Genomic DNA, 20260 nt, shown 5'->3' on the forward strand with positions numbered 1-20260 from the left:
GTGGTTGAAAATGAGAGAACGAATACCTAACAGAAAAGAAATAAATAACCAGGGGTTGGGGATTTAGCTCAGTGGTAGAGCGCTTGCCTAGGAAGCGCAAGGCCCTGGGTTCGGTCCCCAGCTCCAAAAAAAAAAGAACCAAAAAAAAAAAAAAAGAAAAAGAAATAAATAACCAGGGAACTACATCAGGTTTATGCTCACTTTCAGCTTTAAACATTTTTTAGGACAGATTGCCACCTGCAATGTCTCATTTGCTGGAGTCCTGAGAGCTTGGCTCCCCTACACTTCTTCATACACAGGCCCTGGGAGGTACTCTTGACCAAAAGAAGTTCTTCCTCTTCTTAGACCATGTATGAAGCTTTAGGAGAGGTCATGCCATGGCTCAGTGAGGAAGGAGGCACCTGTCTAGCCACTGATCGCCAGAGTCAACACTGATGATGCAATGCTGTAGCCAGGCCCACCAGCATCTTTCAGATTTTTAAAAGGTCCCCAAAACAGAGCAAGGGCTGTAAAATTACAACCCTCTGTAATCTCATTCTTGATTCTATTCAGGAGAGGAGAATCACCACAAGCCTCTCAGTTTATCTATTCATTCATATATTTAAGAGCATTTACTGAATAATTTATATATTTTATTAAGCACTGAAGATAAAATATGTAATGATCATATAACACAAACAACACACACACACACCATATAAAATAGTCTCGTGCGTGGTTTAGGTACTCAGGCACTGTTAACACAGCATGATGAGCTTTGGTCACCACAAGGTACCATTAGAATGATTTTCTTGGAGTAGCAATCAGAGGGAGTCCCTAGTGGGGCTTATACGCCTGGCATTCAAATAAATGAGAACTTTTATATCCTAGCTCAAGACTGAGCCATGCGACTGTCTATAACAAATTACCCAACTCAATTAGTCAAGTGACAGCATAATTCTAAGCAGAGTCTCCACGAAGACTCTTATGGGACAGCTTAGTGGTAAGAGGTGCTTGCTGTCCAACCTTTTGACCCAAGTTCAATCCTCCAGAACCCACATGAGAGAAGGGGGAACTGATTCTTCCAAGTTGTCCTCTGATCTCAAATTGAATGACAAAACACATACTAAAAATATGTGCATGCATGTGTGTGTGTGTGTGTGTGTGTGTGTGTGTGTGTGTGTGTGTGTGTGTGTGTAAGCAGAATCCACAAGCTAAAGCTGGCAAGTAAAAGAAAAGAGGCAATGTGGAGTAAATGGGCAGAGACCTAGGCGTGCACTAATAGTCCCAGGACTGGGAAGGCAGAGATAGGTGGACAGCTGGAGACTCCTAGCCGGTCAGTTTAACCTTATCAATCAGTGAGTGCCAGGAAGAGCCCCTGTCTCAAAAACTAAGAGAGAGCAAGCTAGGAAGATAAGTTTGTCAACGTTCAGACTCTACATGCATGTACACAAATGTGCGTGAGCACACACACACACACACACACACACACACACACACACACACACACACGCCAAAATAAAAACTCTAAAGCATATAGCATAGGGCTCAGCACATAGAAACCCTCAGAGGGCTCTTTGCCAGAGCTTGCCCTGCTGGGATGCTGACGTAGCCTGTTCTTTGCAGAGTGTCTACTCCTGGGCTGTTCTTTTGCGACCAAAGACCTTATAAATGAAAATGACAATGGTGACAGTGATTCCTGACAGAGAGAAGGTGGTGAGCCTTATGGGCCTTCTGAACCTCAGGCCTGGAAGCCTGTGTTTTCTGAACAGTTGGTCGCCAACTTGCTGCCAATCCTTTATACAGCACAACCAGGTTCCTTTGAAACAGCTTGACCTTCGAGGCCAAGTTTCATCTCATTTTCTTAAGGTATGGTTAAAAGTAATATCTGTACATCACACTGAAAACACAGTTTTAAAAGATGAGGTTCAAAGCTAAGGAAAGCTTATGTCCAGCCCACTGGATGAACTGCTTAAGGGTAGACATTGTGTTTGGACTCCCTGTTCTTTTTCCCAAACATGACCGAATTTTTGCACATGGCAGCTATGAATGGACAGGGCTGGAGCCATCTCAGAGATCTCTCTAAAGACTGGCCATATAGTCCCATTATTGTAGACAGGAAGGGGGCTGGTCTATGTGACCACCTTTTCCTTCTCTGACCTTTGAAGGAAGGTAGGACCTTTAAGGCCTGTCTATGTGTAGCCACTGGCTTGGAAAGCAATATCTGAGATCCTTTGATCCTTGTCAAAATGGGGGTATCATCTAGTACTGAGGGACTGGAGACAGATTCCCATTTTCCCTCATGCCCCAGTTCCTAGGCAGCCAGTTCTGCTAGCTTCCTTCCAACTCCCGGGAATTCTAGCCACCAGGTAAACCAGGCTTTATCGAGAGCTGGGTTATGCACTAAGTGTGTACGAGTGGGCCCTGGCCCTTCATTTGCCCTGGGGTGGGAAAGAAAGTATGTCTCCCCTTGCTATCCTGCATGCTTACATTAGGTTTCTACTTGAGTAAGGCTTGGCATCTCACTGGGAGGTCTATCTATGTACCATCTTCCTGCCTCGATTTCTGAGGCTCTGGGTTCCAGCTGTACACCACTCTCCATTTCCCACTAACTTTAGTTGGGGACCTGGCCTTTCCTTTATACTGAACATAACCAGGAGAGGCTCCATAGGGTAATGGCGGAAGAGTCAGACAAGTGTGTCCCAGGGAGTGCTATCTGCAGGGCAGCTTTCTCGATGTCATGAGAATTCCAGGCTCGGAATCCGTTATTCCTCAATCTTATGAAAATGAGAAGCAAATTCACTTCTGGTTGTTTAAACTGATGTTCCAGAGGACGACGTCATCAGTCAGTGTCTCTAGCAATGTCGGCGAGAGAATTTCAAGTAACAGTGCAGGAGGAATGGGAAGCCTATGGAAGTGGTCCTGGCAGCATCTACTTCCTGCTAAGACACTCACATCCTAGATGCATGATGGGATCTCTTTCAGCCGTAGGGAAGAATGGAGTTAGGTCACTCGCAGGAAAACGCACAACTGGAGATGATCACATTAAGCTAATTAAGTCTGTTTTGGAAAAACACACACATTGCTGGTGTCTTCTCTGATTTCTACAGCATAAACATTATAGATACGTGACGTCAAGTATACTCATGGCCTACAGACAGAAGCCATAATGTTCAGGGGGAGCAAAGGGGTAAGGGAGGGATGAGAGTCCAGGGAATATGTTTAAAGCATGTACTGTACTTGCATGAACACCTCTCTCTCTCTCTCTCTCTCTCTCTCTCTCTCTCTCTCTCTCTCTCTCTCTGTGTGTGTGTGTGTGTGTGTGTAAAGGGAGTAAGAGAGGGATGAGAGGGAATATGTTTAAAGTGCATCATATACATGCATGACTACCTATGTGTGTGTGTGTGTGTGTGTGTGTGTGTGTGCGTGTGTGAATATCTATTCAGAAAAAAAAGATACATCCTAGAAAATACCCAGCTTAGTATTTTATATCTTCACACTGCTGTACTGCAGTTGTAGATTTGTTTGTTTGTTTGTTTATGTGGGCAGTAGGGAGGGGGTGCATGGTGCTCCTGTGCAGGTTAAAAGGCAAGTTGTGGGTATCAGTTTTCTCCTTATCTTACTGAACTCAGAGCCAGCAGTGGTGACATGGTGACATGCTATTTCCCCAGTGAAGAGAGAGCACTGTGCCCCTCCCTTAGGTCCTCTTACTGCCTCCTATGTACATGGCTGGCCCTTTGCTAATGGCATCCCTTCTCTCTACTATATGGTCCAGAACCCAGTTGTATCTGCATCACACGGAGTCCACAGGTGTAGCAGACTGTCCCGCCCCTCTGCAGAACTTCTGAACCAGCATGGCCTCACTCTGGGCTTCCACACTAAAGTATAAACTTTTTCCAAGTATCACCTTATAATCTGCCACACACACACCATAAAAAGGTATAATATCAGTACATAGAAAGCTCATGTAAAGAAAAGGGGTATGTGTGTGGTAAACCATGATAAGAATATCTACAATGTCAGTATACTTACTGAGAGCCAGGAAGTATTACAAAAACATGTTTCTTTACCTCAGCATAGGGGCTAAATACCCCCCACCCAACCCCCTTTCCCACCCCTCCCCCAACCCCTGCACCGGTGCTGTCTGGTTTTGATATCAACATGACACAAGCCACTCTTCTTTTGGAAGAGAGAACCTTAATTAAGGAAATGCTGCTACCAGATTGGCAAGCTTGTGGGGCATTTTCTTAATTAGTGAGTGATGTGGGAGGGCCAATGTAGGCAGTGCCACTCTTGGACAGGTGGTCCAGAGGTGTGTAAGGCAGCCTGAGGAAGCCATTGGTGGATGGCCATTAGTTCCTGCCTTGAACTCCTGCCCTGGCACTTTCCTCCCCACGCTGCCTTTGGTCTTAGTGTTTTACCGTGCATTAGGAAGTTTACCTAAGACAACCTCCCTCCTAATCCTGCCCAGAACACAAAAGAGAACAAAGAGCTCAAGGAGCGTTATCAGAACCATACAGTAAACAAAAAGACAAGATCTGAACTCAGGGAGACTGGCTCCAGAAGACGGATCTCAATTATATATGTGGCATATGGTATGTGGTATATTGTATTTGTGGAGATCAGAGACCATTATTGGGGTATCTTCCTTCCTCTTTGAGGATATAACCTAATCCTTTTGGGGTTTGGCTCCCCCAAAGACATTCCATTCACATCTGATGTTAAGGAGAGTGCCCATCATTTTCAACTTCCTTTCATTCTCTGTCTAAGATGACCAATAATGCACTTGGTACACTCTTTTACATCTTATTTTAAATTTTTTCATCAAAACAGCACTGGAAGATGCATGTTCTCTGCATATTATTAGTATTAATATAATTCTGGAAGCTGAGAATGTAGGAACTTTTGTAACAGTGGGGTACTGGGACTAAATTCTACAGAAAGGCAAATTCTAGCCAGGAAGGGTTTCTCTTATTAAAAAAGAGTTCCTGAGCCTTTTGGGGTGGGGCACTGAAGAGATGTGCAAGCAGGAAAGCCTGAATTTGATTCCTCAGCATCCACGTAAAGCCAGATGTGGGAGGACACGTTTGTAACTCCAGCACCCTATGGTGAGATGGGAGAATCTCGCTTGGACCAGCATGCTGGAACACCAGCAGGAACAATAAGAAACTGTGTCTCAAAACAAGGTAGAAGGCAAGGACTGACAGAGGTTGTCCTCTGACCTCTACACGGTTGCTAGGGCAGAAGCATGTGTCTGCATTAACATACATAAACACGCGCCCAGAGGTTTTTGGGTTTTGGGTGTTTTTTTTTTTTTTTTTTTTAAGGTGATGAGGGAGGAGATTGTACATAAAGATATATAAACCATACTTTATTAGCTCTGATATTAAACATACAGAAATTTACAATCAAAAACATTATAGCCAAAGGACTGGCTCTCTGATGAAAGTCGGCGCTGCCAGCTATGACGCATTAGCTGAGATAGCATTGCAGCCTGTTTTGTGTGGCTACAATTAGGCCTTAGCTCCAGAGAAGCGTTTATAGACAGAAGGAGGGTAGAGGGTCAGGCAGAGACACATATCGTTATGAGGCCGGTGTTCTCATGTTTAAGATGGATGCTGTTAACTAAATGGCACATTTTGTTACCATGGGACATTCCCACTGAATGCGGGTGGGGAATTTGTGGAGTATGTGGGCAATCAGGCACATCCATGGACAGCTAGAAGTGATTTCATAACAATCAGGCATCTTTATAGCCAGCCCTAGAGGGGCCCGGTGACAACACACATCATCTCTAGAGGCCCAAGAGGAGACAGTGTCGCTCCTGTGTTTGTCTCTTTGCACGGGTGCCATTGCCCCGTCACCTGTCACTTTGTGCATGCACCAAAGGCCCAATAAACACCTCTTCTCCCTGCACCCCGTCTCTTCTTTCCCCCATCTCCCAGAGGCTGCCTCTGTTTCTCCTCTCAATAGACCTCCCACGTGAGACCTGTTGCATAGTGCGATTTATTTGGGACTCGCCACTTAGTCTAGCAGAGTAGATTTCAGAAGCCTGAGGAGATGCAAAACTTCCTATTTCAAGTCCGCCATCTGCTACAAAAGGCACGCAACAACTTTCCTTTGGAAGCCTGCCTCACAGGGGAGCCAGGATAAAATACACCATACTCTTTTTTTTTTTCTTTTTTCTTTTTTCTTTTTTTCGGAGCTGGGGACCAAACTCAGGGCCTTGCCCTTGCTAGGCAAGCGCTCTACCACTGAGCTAAATCCCCAACCCCAAAATACACCATACTCTTAAAACGCCACCCGCACATCGGCGCCATCCGTTTCCAACCGAGACTGCTATGCTGGCTCTACAAGCCCCACTCCACAGGTTGGGAAGGAGCACCCCATCTCACCAGAAAAGACTGTCAAGTGTCAAGACCCCTGTGAAGCACGCCGCAGTGTGAGCATAAATAATCATTAGACAACTGAAAAGCTAGCATGGCACAGGGCGACTCAAGGATCAAAAGCAGGGAGAGGACAAGCTGGTCCATCTCAGCCTACGGCCTCAGAGCTCACGGCTCCAGGCCATCTCTTGCGTGGAAAAAATTCAACTGCAAGTTAAATACTCCACAGACCCCCAAGTCCAGCCGCACTTACCTTGCACTGCCCCGACACGCAGATTGCCGTGCCGTTCTGGTCACAGGGTGTGCCGTCAATGACCCTCTCAGCCTGTCGGACGTAGAAGCGGTAGCCGGTTGCCTGGCAGTTCAGCTCACATTTTCGATTACCCTTTACTGCCAAAAAGAAGAGAGAGAAGGAGGGAGGGAGGGAGGGGAGGAGGGAGGGAGGGAGGGAGGGAGAGAGAGAGAGAGAGAGAGAGAGAGAGAGAGAGAGAGAGAGAGAGAGAGAGAGAACACAGGTTTGAGTGACCTCACCTCTTTAGAATCCACCCTCACCCTTCCACCTATATTATTCATGGAGATAAGCTTTATATTGTTATGAATTGACAGTTTTTATCAAAGTGGGCTTAGTATATATAACATACAATCAAGTGCCATAATCAAGTTTTAAAACATTCATCGCCCCCAAAAGGAGCCTTATGCCTGTGAGCAGCCTCTTCAGCTCTCACAGCTCTCACCAAGGTGGAAGCATCTTTGGGGACTTCCCCAGATCAAACTGTGTTATTGGCTTAAGACATCCAGGGCCTGAAGCGACGGCTCTGTGGTTGAGTGCTTGCCTGGCATCACTGTGTTCTAGAGCCAACACTGAAGAAAGGGGGCAGTGGTGGAGGTAGGGGAAGGCAAGTGGGAGCAAGGCTCATCATGTGAACACTACACCTGAGTGCATGACCACAGAGGCCGAGAGGACGCCTGACCCTTTGGAGACGGAGCCGTAGGTCGTTGTGGGTGTGGGGTGGGAACCACACTCCGCTCCTGTGCATGGACAGACAGAATGCTCCTTTAACCACCGAGCCATCTCTCTAGTCCCATCCCTTCTGGCTCCCCACTTGGTGATGAGCTAGCCAGGACTGTCTGGGTGTGACACATTTTACATAGGGAATGTACTTGTGACAGGCCTGTGACTTGGGTGAGGGTTTAGGATTTTTACTTTTTGTGGCCTCTTCCCAGTGACTTGTATGCTTTGGGATACTATCTACGGCAGCTATGATTTTCCTTTTTTTTTCTCCTCCTCCTCCTTCCCCCTTCCTCCTCCTCCTCCCTTCCTCTTCTTCCTTCCCCCTCCCCTCCTCCTCCTTTCCCTTCCCTCCTCCTCCCTTCCTTCTCCTGCTTCCTCCTCCCCCTCTTCCTCCTCTCCCTCCCTCCTCCTCCCCCCTTCTTCCTCCTTCCCCTTCTTCCTCCTCCTCCTCCCCTTCCTCCTCTGGTTTTTTAAGAAAGGGTTCCTCTGTGTTACCCTGGCTGTCCTGGGACTAGGCCTCAAACTTAAGAGATCTGCCTGCCTCTGCTCCCCAGCTGCTGGGATTAAAGTTGTGTGCCATTATTCCTGGCTACAATTTTATTTTTTGATATGTACAACTATAATTAAAAAAGGCCACTTGGAAAATGTCCTGGCTAGTTTTATGACAACTTGACACAGGCTAGAGTTGTTTGAAAGGAGGGAACCTCAGTTGAGAAAATGTCCCCATAAGATCTGGGCACATGGCATTTCCTTGATTAGTGATTGATGAGGGAGGGTCCAGGCCATGGTGTGTAGTACCATCCTTAGGCTGACGGTTCTGGAGTCCGTAAGAAAGCAGGCCATAGGGAGCAAGCAAGTAAGCAGCATCCCTCCATGGCCTCTGCATCAGTTCCTGCCTCCAGGTTCCTGTTGTGTTTGAGTTCCTGTCCTGACTTCCTTCATTGATGAACAGCAATATGGAAGTGTAAGCTGAAAAAAACCCCTTTCCTCCTCAGCTTACTTTTTTTGGCCATGGTGTTTCATTGAGACAATAGAAGCCTTAACTAAGACAGAGAAGGAAAGGAGGGGGTAGTTAAACATGAGGTAGACTATGACAGACTCTCCAAATGGCCAAATGGAATAACCCAGAAGAACAGCCTCAGGCTTGGAATCATTCTACCTACTGCTCCATCCAGTCCCTGGGCTGCACTCTTGCTCCTGTGGCTCACATGGTGACTTCTTCTCAGACCTGCACCCAAGAGACAACTGAAACCTGAGCTCATGTGACTTCCTGACAGAACTGCCTAGTCTCCTCTTGTCTAGAGAGGTCATTTGCTTGTGATAGGGTCTCCCTCTAGGACAGTGGTTCTCAACCTTCCTAATGCTACAGTCCTTCAATATAGTTCCTCACAATATAGTAGCCCTCCAACCATACAATTACTTTTGTTACCATTTCATAACTGCAAGTTTGCTACTGTTATGAATCATAATATAAATCTCTGTTTTCTGATGGTCTTAGGCAAACCCTATGAAAGGTTCATTCGATGCCCACAAACGGGTCTTGACACACAGATTGAGAACTACTGCCTTAGATAGTATCCTAGAGCTTCTCAGCGGATGATGTCCAGGCTCCTCTGGATCTTGCACACACACACACACACACACACACACACACACACACACACACACACACATATATATATATATATATGTGTGTGTGTGTGTGTGTGTATGCATACATGTACACATGCAAGCATGCAGGCACGCACATATATACACACTCACTAATGCCTTTGCAGTTCCAAACAAAATATCCATGAAGGGCTCCCAAGGAAGGCTAGGCAGCAAGGGAAAAACTTCCATTTTTCTCTCTGGAATAAACTATAACTCTAGGACTGTAGCTCAGTGGATGAGCATATGTGTTACACATGCGAGTCCCCCCATTCAACCACACTATTAAAAACATTACTAAAAGCAAATTAAAGATCTGATACCAGGAAGTCTCTCTCCCTGAGCAGATTTGCCACGGTTTGTTAGTCCAGGGGAAGGAGGAATCAAAGAAGCAGCCACCAACTAACAGCTGTGGGCTAAGTGCCAAGGGGCACACGTTTCTTCCCCATGTCCCTCCTGCCTATTCTTCGCCCCTCTCCTCTGTTCTCCTACTGCTTCCTACTGCTCCCCAAGTTCTCATGGAAAACTCTTGATCTTTTACCCGTGAAAATGGTGGTTCTAGATGTGTGTGTGGTGGTCCGTTGGCACCAGGTATCACTTGGGAACCTGCTGAAATGTGACTCCTCAAGGTGGCTTTCAGACGTCCTGAAGCAGAGACTCTGGGGACGAAGCCTCATCTGTCATCAAGCTTTGGAGCCACCGCTCTCAAGGACTCTCAGGATCAGAGCACATTGGAAAGTGATGTGCATTCTTACTTGGGCCAATGGAGGGAGAATCAGGAGGAGAGAGCTGGAGGGGTCAAGGACACCACAGGATATCTACAGAGTCAACCAACCTGGACTTATGGGAGCTCACAGAAACAAAACCACCAACCAAAGAGCATGCCAGGGCTGGACCTAGGCATCCTACAGAGATGTGCAGCTTGGTTTTCATGTGGATTCCCTAACAATTGGGCAGAGGCTGTCTCTAACTCTGTTGCCTGCCATTGAATCCCTTTCCCCTAGCTAGGTGGCCTTGTTGGGCCTCAGCAGGAAAGGATGTGCTTAGTCTTGCTGTGACTTGATTGGGTAGGTTGGCACCTGTGAGGAGTTTCCCCTCCTCTGAGGAGAAGATAAGAGGTTAATGGGGACTTTGTGAGGGTGGGACTAGGAGGAGAGGAGAGGGGGCTGCGATGTAGAGTGATAAAGTGAATAAATAAATGAAAAAACAAATAAACAAAACCAAAAAACTGGATGTCTGTAACTTCAGTACTAGAAAGGAAATTGCCAGTTCCCTAGACTTCCCCTGACAGCCAGTCAAGCCAATCATTACACTGTGTTCAGTGAGAGATCCTGTCTCAAAAAAACAGTGATGGAGTAAAACATCCAGTATCAACCTCTGGCCTGTAGGCATCTCTCTCTCTCTCTCTCTCTCTCTCTCTCTCTCTCTCTCTCTCTCTCTCTCTCTCTCTCACACACACACACACACACACACACACACACACACGGACACAGATCAAACATGTAATATATATTACATGTTATATGCAAAAAAGAGTTCACAGTTACAGTTTTGAAATCTAGGAAGTACCCAAGCACTCCAGTCTTAAGCAGGAATCGAAGCTCCGCAGTTCAGAACCTCCAAAGGAAACTTCAGAAAGAGGGGACAGCAGAGACAGGCAAACAAACCCTCTGCCCTGGAGATGAGGAGTGGAAGCTACACTTTCCAGAATGGCTCTGCAATGCTCTGAAAACCGGCCTGTATATAACACAATGTGGATGTCGGCAAAGGCATCTGGAGTGATTATCCAGTGGAGTGGCAATTGTTGAGACAAGGGTTTCTCTGTGTAGTCCTGGCTGTCCTGGTACTCCCTCTGTAGACTGGGCTAGCCTTAAACTCTGCCTCCCAAGTGTTAGGCTTGAAGGTGTGCCCTCCCACTCTGCTTTGGAGTAGCTATCTTAATTCCTGCTACTAGTCGAAGTAAAATATTTTCTAGGAATAAAGGGTTAAATCCTGAAAAACATGAAGGAAGGGGGCATAGAATCAAATGGAAAAGTGGATGCACCACTTCACGAGGCCTCAGATCAACCCCAAGCAGGTTAGTTCCAACTGTCCACTTGACATAAACTGGAATCATCTGGGAAGAGATTCTTAATAAAGGATTATCTAGACGAGGTTGGCCTCGGACATGTATATGTGGTTTGTCTTGGTCAGGTCTCAGAAAGACTCACTCTGACAGCACTGAGTCCTGGGCTGAACTACACATCATTTTCTCGTTACCATCATGGTGGAGATAAGATTCCAGCATGGATTATATACATGAGCATAGAGGAAGCTATCTGAGTCCACAGCAAGCAAGCTCTTGACTTCAGGTGGGCTGTGACCGGCTACTTAAATCCCCACTTAACTTTCCCTCAGTGACGGGCTGTAACCTGGAGTTCGAAGTCAAACCAACCCTTTCCTCCTCGACGTTGCTTTTGTCTGTGTTCTTTATCATAGCAACAGAAACAAAACTAGAACAAGCCACTCTTGAGAGAAGAAATCCATTCCTGCAAGAACTAATCCTGTCTCTTAAGGATTAAGCATTCATCTTTAAAGACACTCCCTCCCAACAGCACTACCCTGACACACCCCAGGGTGACCACTCCCTCGCCATACCACTGCACTGACACACCTCAGTGGGAGCTTTATCTGTGACAAGCCACATCAAGATGATAGCTCTTTGGAAAGGCTTCGTTTTTCTCGTTACCATCATGGTAGAGATAAGATTCCAACATGGATTTTGGGGGGAGGGGGGAGGGTGGACATTCAGATTACAGTAGAAACATCATTGATCAAAGATAAATGCTAAAACAACCCAAATTCCTCCAGCTAATAAATGACAAAGAAAAGAAAATGGCATTTCCATACTGTGGGGCATCATTTACCAGTACCAAGCAATGAGGCACTCAAATATTGGATGACAAGAGTAAGACCTTACGCTGTGTCAGTGAGGTGAGTTCTGTGAAACCACATATCGTATAACCCCATGTATATGAAATGTTCTGCACAGGAAAGGTAGATTAGTGATTGCTCAGGGCTACAGAGAGGCAATCACGAGGGTGCTGCTGATAGGTGTGGGCATTTTCTTCAGACAGTGGGAATTTTCTGCAGTTTCTATCATGGAGATATTATATAAATAACCCAATACACCAAACGTCACTGAATGGGTGACTTTCATAAGATGTGAGTTTTAAAAATGCAGGTGATGCAGAAACAATTATCTTCCTGGGTCCACAGGGAGATGACGTCAGAAGTAGAACTTGAGTTTTACTTTATTACAATGAATGCATTAGCTACAATGAGTGCAGCTAGAATTTAGAAGAGTCTCATGTCAGAGGCAAAGGGGACAGGGGATGGAACATTAGCAGGTTTGCTCAGTCTTCCTTGCTCTCCAGCCTCACAGAGGCTCATGGGAAATTTGTCCTGCGGCGGTTGGCAAAGCAGCTAGAGAACCTCAGGCTGGAGGGATCCCCTGCGGTTACAGGGAGCAAGGGGTCCTCTGCTGTTCACTCTGAAGGAGCCCTATCTCCTACCTCAAACTTGCTCAATGCAAACACAACTTTAAGAAATGATCTTGTCTTAGTGAGCTCGGGGCCCTGCATCTTGATCCACTTCCCAAGATGTCCAAGGGTACCCGAGACCCAGAGAGAAGTATCTTCAGTGGACAGATATAAACTCACACCAGGGCCACAAAGACAGCCACAGCCTCCGAGATGGAAGAGATACACGAAGAAAGGAGTTTTGGATTCCCAGCGGCAGCTTGAAAGCTGGAGGATAACTCAACACACATTATAACTTCTTAAGAAAAAAAAAACTGGAGTTCTATACGCAATCAAATTTGTCTATCCCTAAGGAAAACAAAGCATTTCCAAATGAAGTTTGCCTCTCTCGGACTCTTACTGGAAGATGCATTCTCTCACAATAAAGAAAAGAAGATGGGAGGAGTGGTACCCAGGAGACAGAAGATCCACGTCAAAAGAAAGCAGAGAATGCTACAGACTGGGATAAAAGTAGTTCTCCCCAGACAGGTGTGCATGGGCGACACACCTGTAATCCCATTACTCAGGAGGCTGAGGCAGGAGAATCATGAGTTTGAGGCCAGCCTTCATAGGCTGATAATTACTTCAAAACAGACAAACAAATAAATAAGTATTAGAGGAGGGTCAAGGTTTCAGAGCTAACTTCAGAGGTACTCCAAGATACACATGGGTTTAAAAAAATTAACTTTCAAAGGCCATAAAAGATAACCTTAATAGGTCCCCATCTCAGAAATGGAATCCCTCCACTCTCTGTTCAAATGAACACAAAATACACAACTCTTGCTGTCTTCCTAGGAATTTTGCGTAAGTAGGAAGTAAAACCATCATTTTTAGGGAAGCCTGGTGTGCCTGACATGGAAGGGGGCGTACTCTAGATTCCTGGGAGCGTCACCTTGAGAAAGGAACCTCTGGGTGGATGACAGCAAGGTGGCAGGAGGCAGGTGCAAGCTCTTCATAGAGAGAGAATTTCAGGGGAGCATGGAGGAAACTCCTGCACACAAGGACTCGGGTCTATTCTTAGACAATGGGCTTAGGTCAGATACATTCAGACTTTTCAAGTTCACACCAACTTTAGCACTGAGCCATCATTTCTCAGGTTAAGTGCTATTTCAGGGAGAGAAAGAAATATATGGTAGCCCTGTTCAAGGTGAGCATCCTTATAAATGCAGCCCATAAAATCTGGATGTGGCAGGATACTGTCCTAACCCATGCTGAGGAGAGAAAGGTAAATGAGCTAGGCACATGTGGATGTAGGTCGTGAATGAGTGCAGGAGTGAACTAAAATAAAAACCTGTTGCCTGAAGCAGGTTTCTGGAGTCGGTCCCAGAAGCGGCAGTGGCTACCTATCCGTGTGCTATCCCTGTTTATGACAGAGGATCCACTAGCCCTTGCACTCTGAGTTCTGCCCAGGATGATGACTCTTTAAGCAGCTTCCCCTGCTGCCAAGACTGCGTTTTCCAGGACAAGGCTATGGGAAATCAGATGAGCCGAATGCTTCTAAGGCCCCGACTCTGCTCTGGAACTGTGAAACTATTCTGAAAACGGCAGAAGAAGAGCAGAGGCGAGACTGTCTGATTCTGAGCTTTCCCTGTGCAGAAGAGGGAAATGGTTTGGAGAACATTCCACTATGAAAGCTTAAATGCAAAAACATCCCACTTATCAGCTGCCTAGTATCCCTACTGGGCATACCAACCACGAACCCTGGGCACTAGACATTTGCGTGTGGGGCCCCAAACAGTCTGGTTTCGCTGACAGTCTTAATAGGCTTAGGATTAGAGACAGACAACAAAAAGTTCTTTGTGGGTGAGTGAGTGTCTCTGTGTGTGCGTGTGCGTGTGTGTATGTGGGTGTGTGCACATGTGCTTGAGGGTACACAGTCATGTGTATTCAAGTACATATGGATCAACATCAGAGTCTTCCTCAATTTCTCTCCACTTTATTTTTTACTATATTTATTCATTTACTTGTGTGTGTATATTTTATTTGTGCGTGTATATACTGTATGACTGTTGTTATGGGGAGTGTGGGTCAGAGCATGATTTGTGGGAATCACTTACCTTCTTATTCTTATGTGGGTTCAGCTCCCCTATCTGTCTGTCTGTCTGTCTGTCTGTCTGTCTGTCTGTCTACCTACCTACCTACCTACCTACCTACCTACCTATCTATTTATTTATAGACAGATCTTTTATAGAAACCAAGGCTCACTGACTCAGCCAGGTTGAGACTAACGAGGTCTGGAGATCTGCCTGTCTTTGCTGCCCCGGCACTGGGAGCACAGAATGGGCCACTGTGCCCGCTTGCTTCTGGGGATGGAACTCAAGCCCTCACTTTATTGCCTGAGCATTTCCTCAGCCTCCGAAAAGTGTCCTTTTTCTTTCATTGTAAAATATTTTATTGATTATTTGGGAATTTTACACCATGCACCCTGATCACACTTACTTCCCAGTCCTCCCGAGTCTGTTCCCCTAACCTCTTAAACTTCCCTTCCAGAAGAAGGAGGAGGAAGAGGAAGAGGAGGGGAGAAAACAAGTCCAATTTGTGTTGGCCACACATATACTCACTGGAGCATGGTCAAACTCCTATTGGCCAGCCCTTTAAAGAAAACTGAGTCCTTTCCCACCGGATGCTTGCCAGAAGGCATCGATTGCAGAGAGCTACACTTCAGCACCCCGTGACAATCTTTCAGAGTTCTTTTCGATGGCAAACATGTCTCACTGGCCCAGTGCTCCTTTCCTGTCAGGTCCCTCTCTGTACCACTCATTCTCAAACACTTAATCCCCTGTTGGAGGTGGTTTAGTGGGTCTCAGACTGTTACACCCCTCAGAACCATCTGGAGATCTTGTGAACAAACAGACTGCTGGACCCCAGACTCTGATCCTGGAGGTCTCTCCCAGGCCCTGAGATTCAACATTTCCAACAAGACTTGCAGAATGTCAAGTGTTCCACTGCCAGCCCTCAGACTGATGCCAGTGAATCTGGGTGGAAGAAGGAGCCCTAGCAGGCCCTCAGGCCACTGGCTGACACTCTTGGAATGCACAGCCCGAGTTATCCTATATGAAGGACCAGCCAGTACTGCAGTCATCTAGAGGCCTTGGAAGCAGGAAGTTGCTGGTTGAGCTTTCAGAGGTGGCCCCTACCTTACAGGAACCAGATCAAAGGAAATTCTGAGTATCCTAGCATGTGCATGTGTATTCCCCTGACTGGCATAAGCCCACCTCTATAGTTTTGCTCATTTTGAGATGGGATTTATTGTAGCTCAGGCTGGCCTAGAACTCACTTTTGCTAGTGACTATTTTTTTCAGCTTGATATAAACCTAAAAGTACTTGGGAAGAGGAAATCGTAACTGAGAACATATCTCCCTAAGACTGGCCTGTAGGTAAGTCTGTGGATTATTTTCCACTGAGGTGGGAAGGCTGCCACCACTGTGGTCAGGGACACCTGTGGGGTGATGGTCTTAGGTGCTGTGAAAAAGTAGGTGGAGCAAGTAATAAGGAACAGGCCAATAAGCACTGTTCCTTTGTGCCCTCGGCATCAGTTCCTGCCTCCAGGTTCCTGCCTTGGATTCCTGCCCTGACTTCCTTAGACAATGGCTGTAAGCTGGAATAATTTTGCCCCCCCCCCAATTTGCTTTTGGCCATGGTGTTTTATCAGAGGAACAGAAACCTGACTAAGATATAGGTGAGCATGACCTTGAACTGCTGATCCTCCTGATTCTAGCTCTGAGTACTGGAATTGGTATGTGTCACCATGTCTGTTTTTATGTGGTATTGAGATCAAATCTGGGACTCACATGCCAGGCAAGCATGAGCTGCCTGGTGAGCTGCCTCTCCAACCCGCAGTTCTTAATACTTGCACCACATCTAGTACGTGTCAGACTGTGTACACCATCCGAGCTACAGAGAATGAGGACACTGAAGTCTGAACAAGTTGAATGGCTCATGCACAACACACATTAGGAAGGTGATGGAGCCCAGCCGTCAGCAGGTTAGCCCTTGTTAGCACTCACTATTCCACCTGAACTACCCCATGCCGGAAGCCCCAGATCTACCAGATGCTACTTTACATACAAACTCCCCATGCCCACTGGGTACCTGGATAACGGGGGATTTCCTGTGCCTGGCAGGGTAAAGAAAGTCTGTTTTCTGCCTTCGCCTTAAGGTAGTGGAGTTGCCTGGTTCTATTCTAGATTTCTACCAGTTACCTAGCATCCCCCCATCTATTTAAGGACAACTGCTGAAGTGGATGGATCTACCTCCATTCTAGAGGTGGCTGTCACCCATCCTTCGATTCTCCATCCTGGCCACCTGTACTCAACCCTGCATTCAGCTGGAGGTCAAGAAATCCTCTGCTGGGCTGCCAACCGATGACCATTTCTAGGGAGCAATCTGATTTTCTCAAGGATGGACCGCATTTCTGTGAGTGGCAATGGGAAACCTCTTTTACCCCTGGTCATGGCTCTGACACCAGGTGTGTCATCCAGATGTCCTAGATTCTCCCTTGACCACGGTGGTTCACTCCTCCTGTGAGCCTGAGCCCAGGCCTCTGTCAGCTCTGTCAGAATACACATGAGCTCCTAGCCAGTGTCCCTCACTCCAGGCTCCAGCCTTCTCCCCATTTATCAGGTTCAAGCAGTGTGATACCTAAGTCTTTCAAGAAACCAGTTGTACAATGGACGTTTCCCCTTCACTCCTAGGGAGCCACATCCCCAGTGCCATTGTCTAAGGAAGTACTAGGTGTAGCATGTGCCTTCTCTGCTTTGGGGGCTTTGCATAGCCTCTTTTATCCGTCTGGCATCCTGCATCCTACCTTCTGCCTAAAACAAGTTTTATCTGACCTTCCTGATGTGGCTCAGCCACCACTTCCTGGAAGCTTGCTCGGCCATAGTCACTCCTCTGGTCTTGCCATCTCCTTACTGCATGTCCATGTCCAGTCATACTTGGAAAGAACCCAGCCGCACCCCAACCTTCTCATTCTGCACAGTAGGAAAGTAAAGCTCAGGAAGACGAGGTATTACCTAGAGCCACTGTGGCCGACTACCTCTCTACACTTGAATGCCCAGAGATTTGCTGAGTCACTCAAAATGTTGTCCAGGGTGAGGGAGCATGTATCATGCTCTGTGTTGGGAAGGCTCTGTGTGTGGACCACTTCATCTTATCCTACCAACTCATCCTACTTTATAGATAAGGAGCCTGAGGCTGAGGTGAGTTCACTGTAAAACACTTGCCACCCATGAGGACTTGGGCCCTGAGGGCCCACATAAAGCTGGGCATGGTAGCACAAGTCTGTAATCTCAGTGTTCCCATGTTGAGATGGAAGGCAGAGCAAGAATCCATTGCTGGAAGCTCAGATCAGATACCCAGAAGCACACAGCAGCAAACTTCAACAAAGACTCTGTCTCAAAACTGGGGAAAGGCTAGAGCTGACACCCAGGTGGCATTTTGACCACCACATGCATACAGTGGCATATCTGTGTGCCCACAAAAACAAGTCCAGACTTGTGCTCTTTGTTATTGTATGTTAACTCCTTCCCCTTAGTACACAATATCCTTCTAAGTGGAAATTCATCTCTGCAAAGTCCCTGGGCATGGCATCATGCTAAGCGGTGGTACTTGATCACCTGTGATTTACTGGTTACTTTTATGGGACAGGCGCCATGATGGAGTATGTCTCAGAGTTTCTGCCCTCATGGGGCAGTCAATACCTATGCACTTGTGAGTTCTCTCACTCAGTCTGAGAGCCTGTCTTTCAGTTATTACAGAAGAACAGAAGGATTTCAGTATGTGCTAAGGACATAAAGAAAGGACACCAGGTCCTAGTGCAAATATAATCCCATGGAGTGCACCAACATCAACCCAAGAGTCACATGAAAATGTGAGATTATAATGACGGGGGTTTACTGAGAAGGGAAACAGAGGAGACCATTCTGGACCGAACGCATCAGTCAGCTTTGTGTTCCTGTAATTAAAGAATCAAGGGAGAAAAGGTTTATTTAGATTATAGTTAAAGTTCAAAGGCAAGGAACTTGCACTGGCTCAGTTCCAGGGAGGGCAGTGGATAGCAGGTGGGGTAGTACCAGAAAAAAAGGTTGCATCTGAATCCAAGGAGGGAGAGAAGAGGGAGGGGAAGAGGAATCATCTTAGTTAGGTTTCTCCTGCTGTGATGAAAAACCATGACCAAAGGCAACGTGGGGAGGAAAGGGTTGACTTCAGCTTACATGTTGACTAACAGTCCATCACTGAGGAAAATCAGGGCAGGAATGTGGAAGCCGGAAGTAGAGCAGAAGCCATGGAAGAGTGTGGCTTACTAGATTGTTGCTCATGGGTTGCTCAGCCTGCTTTCTTGCGGCACCCACAATCACTAGCCCAAGGGTGACTCTGCTCAAGGCGGGCTGGGTCCTCCCACAGGAATCGTTAATCAAGAAAATATACTACAGCTTTTCCTGCAAGCCAATCTCATGGAGGGGTTTTCTCAACTATAATTCCTTCTCGGATGACTCTAGCTTGTGTCAAGTTGTAAATAAACTAAAACAATCTGGACAGGGAGGAAGGGGAGAAGGGGGCAGGGCATGGAGAAAGGGGGTTGGGAGGAAAGGGTGGGGGAAAGAGGGGAAAAGGGGAGAAGGGGCAGAGAAAAAGGGGAAGGAAGAGAAGGGAAGGGGAGAAAGGGAGAGACGAGAAAACCTAGAAGGAAAGGGGAGAGTAATGAAGGAGAAGGTTAGAGATAGAAAAGAGGAGAAAGGAAGCAGAGAGAGAAAGGAGAGAGGACGAGAGGAGGAGAGGGATAGGGGCTCTATGATTCCCTTTGAGGACCCACTTCCTTCATCTAAGGCCCTCCCACAAGACCTTACTTCCTAATGTCCAGTCCACATTTCAATACTTCCTCAAGCAGACCAAGCCCTTGGCATGTGGTCTTTCCGATAACTCTAAGATTACACTTTCACTACAGAGATATACCCAGAGGCTAGGGACCTGACCCACTGGATTGGCTGAAAAACATTCTCCATGTCTGAAGAAGGCTAGTGGAGCCTGGCTGACAGCCAACAGGCAGCAGCCAAGTCCATGAATGATCAGTGTGCATATAGAAAGAGTGAAGGTTCTCTGGAGTCTTGGGGGTACCAAGGCTTGCCTTCCACATACTTTTCCAGAGAGACCTGGAAACAGCAACAGCTTCCTGTTTGTAGCAAGTTCCTGGACACATAGTCTGATGGGAATCAGCTAAGCCAGCTTTGGCCAAGTCAGCCAACCCTCTGAAATGTGTCCTTTGCCTGTCATGTCACAGTAAATCCAGTGCCAGAAAACATGACTAAAAACAAATGTCATTTTGGGGAGAAAAACATGCTGTTCAAACTCTTCAAGCTGGGTGACGTGGGGTGTTACATCTTAAAATGTTCTATTTAATAAAAGCTAAGCATCTGAAGGGGTCTGTCATGGAAAGTCAGCTTGGCCCACTGTCAGGAAGGCCGCCTGACAGCTTCAGCAGAAGCAGGAGCTCCTAACGAGTTTCTTATGGCTTGGGAAAACATATGTCCATCTGAGTGGGTAATATGTATGAAAAGTATGGCAGGAACACCCCCTCCAGAAAGACCATGTGGCAGAGGGTTCTCGTTAGGAGGCCTGACTGAGGCTGTCAGAAGCTGTAAGAAGGAAGTGAACTCTGGTACAAAATGTTCCAG

General features: G+C 46.7%; 1 protein-coding gene across 1 annotated transcript in view; it reads right to left on the bottom strand.

The window, feature by feature from the left end:
* The window catches only part of Thsd4 (thrombospondin type 1 domain containing 4), a 599748-nt gene that overhangs the window by 302687 nt on the left and 276801 nt on the right, over positions 1-20260 (bottom strand). The window contains exon 7 of the mRNA XM_039082429.2: positions 6619-6755. Within this exon, the coding sequence (XP_038938357.1) occupies positions 6619-6755 (137 nt within the window). The remainder of the gene's footprint in view (positions 1-6618; positions 6756-20260) is intronic.

The sequence above is a fragment of the Rattus norvegicus genome, chromosome 8, assembly GCF_036323735.1.
Source record: "Rattus norvegicus strain BN/NHsdMcwi chromosome 8, GRCr8, whole genome shotgun sequence".
Lineage (NCBI taxonomy): Eukaryota > Metazoa > Chordata > Mammalia > Rodentia > Muridae > Rattus > Rattus norvegicus.